Source organism: Maniola hyperantus, chromosome 17, assembly GCF_902806685.2.
Source record: "Maniola hyperantus chromosome 17, iAphHyp1.2, whole genome shotgun sequence".
In the NCBI taxonomy this organism is placed as follows: domain Eukaryota; kingdom Metazoa; phylum Arthropoda; class Insecta; order Lepidoptera; family Nymphalidae; genus Maniola; species Maniola hyperantus.
Window position 1 is genome coordinate 3001702 of NC_048552.1, and position 7294 is coordinate 3008995.

The 7294-nt window shown below is 38.4% G+C and overlaps 1 protein-coding gene across 1 annotated transcript in view; it reads right to left on the reverse strand.

Annotated features, from left to right (window-relative positions):
• LOC117989853 (protein fem-1 homolog CG6966) overlaps positions 1 to 6854 on the reverse strand; it is an 87920-nt gene extending 81066 nt beyond the window's left edge. Inside the window, exon 1 of the mRNA XM_069504397.1 lies at positions 6580 to 6854. Coding sequence (XP_069360498.1) covers positions 6580 to 6648 — 69 coding nt within the window. The 5' untranslated portion in view covers positions 6649 to 6854. The remainder of the gene's footprint in view (positions 1 to 6579) is intronic.
• Positions 6855 to 7294: the final 440 nt, after the last annotated feature.

Consider the following 7294-nt stretch of genomic DNA (forward strand, 5'->3'; position numbering starts at 1 on the left):
TCCTAAGTCCTAGCACAAGCTTGATGCTTAGTTGGAGAGGAAAGGGGAATATTAGTCATTTAACATGACTAATATTCTATAATAAAAAAAATCAAACTGGTTCTCAAGAAATTCCATTATCCATCTGAACTTAGTACTGGCACCAGTCCAAGGATTAAGGATGGAACGTGAACGACTATCACCAAACAAAGACCTTAGCAGGAAATAATATGTCGGGCAAAAACCATCCTTCCTTGTTCGCATCTTTCTAAGTGTCAGTGCAAGAGTCCACTGAAAATTAAGTTCAATTAATCATCGTCTTCATCATCATGATCTACCCATCGCCGGCTCACTACAGAGCACGGGTCTCCTCTCAGAGTGAAAAGAGTGTTTGGCTATGTACGGATTGGTAAAATGTACATGAAAGCAAATAAATAAATCTTATCTTATCTTATCTTAAACTTCACACATCTTTGAGAACATTATGGAGAACTATCAGGCATAAAAGTTTCCTCTCGATGTTTTTCTTCACCGTTAAAGCAAGTGATATTTAATTTAATTAACGAAAACGCACATAACTCCGAAAAGTTAGAGGTGCGTGCCCGAGATCGAACCCCCCGACCTCCGATTAGAAGGCGGATGTTTAACTCCTAGGCTATCACAGCTTACTAAGTAGCTACTTTTTGGATATAAGGTATGTTTCGTTTTCCATATTGCGATTGCTTCAGCGAATATTCGTCACAGCTCTGCTTTCGATAGCGGAAGTTGCGCATCGGAATTAGACCACACGATTACTCATCGCTGTGCTCTCCATTTCGTTTTGCTGTAAGCCAGATTATACCCCTTTGTTTGACCATTGCTTGACAATTCAATATATTAGACCAGACGTTTACTCATCGCTGTACCCTTCATTTCGTTTTGCTGTAAGCCAGATTATACCCCTTTGTTTGACCATTGCTTGACAATTCAATATATTAGACCAGACGTTTACTCATCGCTGTACCCTTCATTTCGTTTTGCTGTAAGCCAGATTATACCCCTTTGTTTGACCATTGACAATTCAATATATTAGACCACGCGTTTACTCATCGCTGTACCCTTCATTTCGTTTTGCTGTAAGCCAGGTTATACCCCTTTGTTTGACCATTGACAATTCAATATATTAGACCACGCGTTTACTCATCGCTGTACCCTTCATTTCGTTTTGCTGTAAGCCAGGTTATACCCCTTTGTTTGACCACTGACAATTCAATATATTAGACCACGCGTTTACTCATCGCTGTGCTCTCCATTTCGTTTTGCTGTAAGCCAGATTATACCCCTTTGTTTGACCATTGCTTGACAATTCAATATATTAGACCAGACGTTTACTCATCGCTGTACCCTTCATTTCGTTTTGCTGTAAGCCAGATTATACCCCTTTGTTTGACCATTGCTTGACAATTCAATATATTAGACCAGACGTTTACTCATCGCTGTACCCTTCATTTCGTTTTGCTGTAAGCCAGATTATACCCCTTTGTTTGACCATTGACAATTCAATATATTAGACCACGCGTTTACTCATCGCTGTACCCTTCATTTCGTTTTGCTGTAAGCCAGGTTATACCCCTTTGTTTGACCATTGACAATTCAATATATTAGACCACGCGTTTACTCATCGCTGTACCCTTCATTTCGTTTTGCTGTAAGCCAGGTTATACCCCTTTGTTTGACCACTGACAATTCAATATATTAGACCACGCGTTTACTCATCGCTGTGCTCTCCATTTCGTTTTGCTGTAAGCCAGATTATACCCCTTTGTTTGACCACTGACAATTCAATATATTAGGGCACGCGTTTACTCATCGCTGTGCTCTCCATTTCGTTTTGCTGTAAGCCAGATTATACCCCTTTGTTTGACCATTGACAATTCAATATATTAGGGCACGCGTTTACTCATCGCTGTGCTCTCCATTTCGTTTTGCTGTAAGCCAGATTATACCTCTTTGTTTGACCATTGACAATTCAATATTCATTTTAGTGCAAGAGACGTTCGCCAAAATGATATATTTTAATTTGACTAAAGCATTTGAATCAAAAGTCAAGGCTGGCGAGGACTGATGGCAAAGGATTGCTCAATTCATACTTCTAAATATATAAAAGGAAAAGGTGACTGACTGACTGACTGACTGATCTATTAACGCACAGCTCAAACTACGAGGGATCGGGCTGTTTGGCATGCAGATAACTATTATGACGTAGACATCCGCTAAGAAAGGATTTTTGAAAATTCAACCCCTATGGGGGTGAAATAGGGGTTTGAAATTTGTGTAGTCCACGCGGACGAAGTCGCGAGCATAAGCTAGTAATATTATAAATGCGAAAGTTTCCGGAGATATGTGCGTTTTAAATAATTAAATATCACTTGATTTGACGGCGAAGGAAAACATCGTGAGGAAACCTGCATGCCTGAGAGTTCTCCATAATGTACTCGAAGGTGTGAAGTCTACTAATCCGTACATGCCGGCGTGGTAGACTATGGCCAAACCCTTCTCACTCTGAAAGGAGACCCGTGTTCTATAGTGAGCCGGCGATGGGTTGATCATGATGATGAGGTACTCAGCTGAAACATTAGCAAACAAAGAGGAAAGGCAAATGGAATACACTAGGTACTAGACTAGAGAGTGGAGAGAAAAGCGTTCAGTAAACGCTTGACGACGACGGCATGACTAATTTGAGTAACAACGCTTCCGCAACTGAAAGCAGAGCTGTGACGAATATGCGCTGAAACAATCGGAAAATGTGAAACAAAACGTACAATATCCATTTTTCAAAAAGTAGCTAGGTAAGTAGTTTCGGTAGGTAATTTGCGAAACAAACCAAATGGTTGGTTTCGCAAATTCGTTGCAAATAATGATTAAGGCGAATTTTTTCAACGAATTTTTAAAAATGAATCCGTAATACGTAACCATTTACAACAGTAAAGTAGTTTAGTACATTTTAAATTACTTAATTAAGTACTTAAATATTTTTAATTAAGAACCTATTTACTAAATGTACGTAAATGTACTAAATGTACGTAAATGTATGTAAATGTACGTAAAACATTTTCGGGGTTATCTTTAGTTAGGGTTGCCACCTGCAAAATCTATATAAACGAAGACAAGGAACTCGAAAACCCCGGATGTTCGAGTGTAAGACCCGGACAATGGACATATCGGCCTATTCTTTTTTAACTCATAATAAAATTATTGTTATTTTCTGAATTGAAATGCAAAATACCTGCCGTGAACTTTGATAACAGTAAGTCTAAATATATAAAAGGAAAAACTGACGGACTGACTGATCTATCAACGCACAGCTGAAATTACTGGACGGATTTAGCTGAAATTTGGCATGCAGATAGCTATTATGACGTCATCGTCGTTATAGTCATCCGCTAAGAAAGGATTATTGAAAATTCTACTCCTAAAGGAGTAAAATAGGGTGTTGAATTTTATGTAGTCCACGCGGACGAAGTCACTAGCATAAGCTAGTAACATAAAAATTAAAGTCTTTTTCTTTCATCATTCAAGAAATAATAAGAACAACTTTTCAATCCTTCCAGAATGAGGAGAGTTTAGGCCATACTGCCAATCCTTTGAGATCAATATGGACTCTCGGGTATGCAGGTTTCCTCACGATGTTTTTCTTCACCAGTCTAGATAAGTCCTTATTCACGTTTCCATACTGACTGTTCAGAAAAGGAATGGAAAGCGCGACTTGATAAGTAAATCACCGACGAAGGCGATGTTTTCAGTCATAATTTGTTCCTCGTTTGAAATGCGCCTCCTCTTTAATCTTAAAATAAGTTCACAGATGCTTTTAGCTTGCTCTCTCAATAAATCTCGAGACTTACTCACAATCAAGTCATCACAGATGCACTCATACGCTGCGCTACACTTTCAATATCCTATTTATCACGATATAAAATGTTTCAATGTTTGATCCCCCCCCAAATTGCCGTTTCAACCTGTTATAAATAATAGATATTGGCGCGGTTGTACGCACCTTTTGACACCTACGAGCGTGCTTCAACAAATGACGGCCCGTTACCAGGGTTGAATAAAGTATAGGAATATTGGGAATGAGTTGCTTAACAGCTTTATGATAGTTCTAATAAGTTTAAGTGTTTTTGTAAAGAGGTGATAGTAAAATAAAACCGGCAGAGTTTGTTGTGGGCTCTTCTCAGACCTGGGCGCATTGGGAACCCTCGTAGCTTTAGTTTTAAGTTCGCGTAAAAATTATCACCACTATAATATCTTACAAATCCAACAACTGACAATCAAAAGGTGTAATTTATTACCTATTTTGAATAAATTATTTGATTTTGATAGGTTCAAAATCGAATCCATTCAACGTTCAACTAGGTGTCTGGGCCATTCCATCCAACTAAGCGTTGGAGGTGCATTAATAATGCACTACAGCGCCTAGTTAAATGCGACATGAAAATTAACTTTCATGTTGATTCACGAGTTGATGTAGGACCGATTTCTCCACCAACCCGCCCACGCGCGGCACCGAGGCGCAAAACTGAACAACATATCTAATGGGGTCGACGCCCTCTATCCCACTTTCCCCCTTTGGAGAGATATTTCTGTATCATATTCATATTATCGTGTAGGTATACAGTAGGAAGTATGATAAGAATACCTATTTACAATCAAATTTAAAATTCAAATCTGAAATTTAATAAAAAATATTAATAAACTCCCGTTGATGTTGATATATCTTATAGCGCAAGTAAAGGGAAAAATCCGAAAACCATGAATTTGGTTACATCACTTAAAAAAAAAGTATTATTTCTTGTTCAATGGACGTACGGAACAATTCATGTACGAGTCTGATTCGTCTTTGACGGGTTTTTAGGGTTCCGACCTGAATGATGCCAATAGGACCCTATCACTAAGCCTCCGCTATCTGTCCGTCCGTCCATCTGTCTGTCAGCGTGCTGTATCTCGTGAACCATAATAGGTACAGAGTTGAAATCACAGAATGTTTATTTCTACCTATTGCTGCTATAACAACAAATAATAATGAAAAATGGCCTTAAGTATTGGTAGGTAGGTATTACTACCGAAATCAGCTGGCCGCCATGCTGTACCTGGTGGCCACAAGTACTGGCACAGAACTGTAAAAATTGGTGGCGATCACAATGCATTAGAGGTGGTTGAAGTGATCCAAGGAACTGCACAGCCTCAAACAAGAAAGAAGATCATACTTTCCTACTAGGTATTTCTATTTCTACCAGTTTAGTATCTCAAGTACTTATGTAAGTGAAAACCTTTCTCTTTGTTGTATTAAGGAAATCATTGAAGTAACTAACTAGTTATCTAATTTATATTTATCTAGTCACTTTGCATCAAACAAATGGTGATAGGCTAGTGGTTAAGACATCAGCCTCCTCTTCAGTCAGGAGTTCAATCCCAGGGGTGCCAGCCAGGTAATCTCCCTTTTGGATACGTCCGAGGGGCAGTATTCGGACCGGTGCACGCCGGCAACATGGCAAATAATTTCTCTTTAGGGATATTGTTGGCTATGGCTAATGACCTGGCAGGGGGGAGGTGTCTCCAAGGTTTTCAGAGTTGTGTGTTACAAATAGAGAGTTTAAAATTTGTGTAGTCCACGTGGACGAAGTTGCAGGCATAAGCTAGTTAAATATAAACAATTAGAAATGTACTTTGGGGCATACCTGGCAGAAGCTTTAGCATTATTTCCTATGAAAGAAATTTTGACTGGACTGAACCTGACTTAGGTAGTCTCTTCTAGTCCAGTCCAAACAATCAGTATGAAGGAGCTAAGTAAAATAAGTTGCTAACTTGTATGTCTCGGGGAAGTTACAGTATCTACTACAGTTATAGTCCGTGACAGGTTGAGATGGCAATCGGAGTATAAGGCGGGGAACGCCCAGCACACCCGCATGTCACCCGCACCGGTTTAGCGCGGGAGGTATGCGGGGTATTCCCTCCCCGATTGACATTTCAACCTGCCGCTTACTATACTTGTCAACTACTACATTTTACTGTCTGGTAGTGGCGCTTAAATGGCTGTAAAAAGCTTCATTTCAAAAATAACATGTTGAAACCATACTATGTGCTATTAGTATTACTAATACATTAAGTATATTTTACTAAGGTAGGTATACTTACTTAAATACAGTCAATTTACAAAATTAATAACAACCAAGCATTAATATTTGCACAAAGGTCTTACGAAAGCGACAGGCTTGTTTGGTTTCGTACATCGAACATTATTTACAACGAAATCATATCGACATCACAGCTATTTGCGCAATTGGCAAGGTGAAGAAATTTTGGGAGAATGGAGATACCTACAAAGTACTTTTAAATAACAGCTATAACTTGACATAAAAGATTAAAATGTTATCATGCTTACCTAATTGGTTTTTAAACTTAAAAATATTGAGCGTGGATAACCGTTTCAATAAGGTTTCAACGCGTAAGCTAACGGACTCAATTATGTTTGATTTACAATTTTGTTCCTTAAAAGAAAATTTGATAAATAACAATCCAGCTTTCTTTGAGAAGTAGTAAACAAAGATAATTATTTCTACTTACTTTTAATCGCGTAAGATTCCCGTTTCGTGCAGCATTAAAAACGTGATCGGCGGCTGTATTGAAATCCATAATGGTTTCCTTTGCTATGTAAAAACTCACAATTTACGAAAATCACATAGAAAATAACACTTATTTTTCCTTTAATTGCACTATTTCACCACAACAATGCAACCATATTTTTTTCAAAACACTCCGGTCTCCGACACCGCCACCGCACCGCACACTTGCTTTGCAATCGAACAGCTGCAGCCGCAAGTCAATCTGCCTAGTGCCTGTCTGCCACAGTGTGAGTGAGCATTTGGTTGTTACTTGTTAGGCACGCTTTACACGTACGGGCTACGGCTTTGTATCCTACCTGTAAGCTGCATTGCAACTTGCAGGTTTGACGTTAACGAAAAGACCATGGTATTAATTGCAACCAATTATAGTAGAAATTAAATATTTATGAACTGAAATGTTTCAAAAGCAACCGTAAAATTAATGTCAATGCAGTCAAAGATAAAAAAATATTTTGTGGATTAATAGGTGGCTATGAGCAATTTACTTGTTTATTTCTACTAAAAATATACCAAATAAAAGCCACATTATCAAGAAGACGATTCTCAAAAGTGCCTGTGTAGTAAATCACATAGTTTGAATACGTTTTTTGGTCAAATATCAACAAGTTGACGAAACTTGTTGGTTTAACTTGTTGATAAAACTCACAGATATTTGT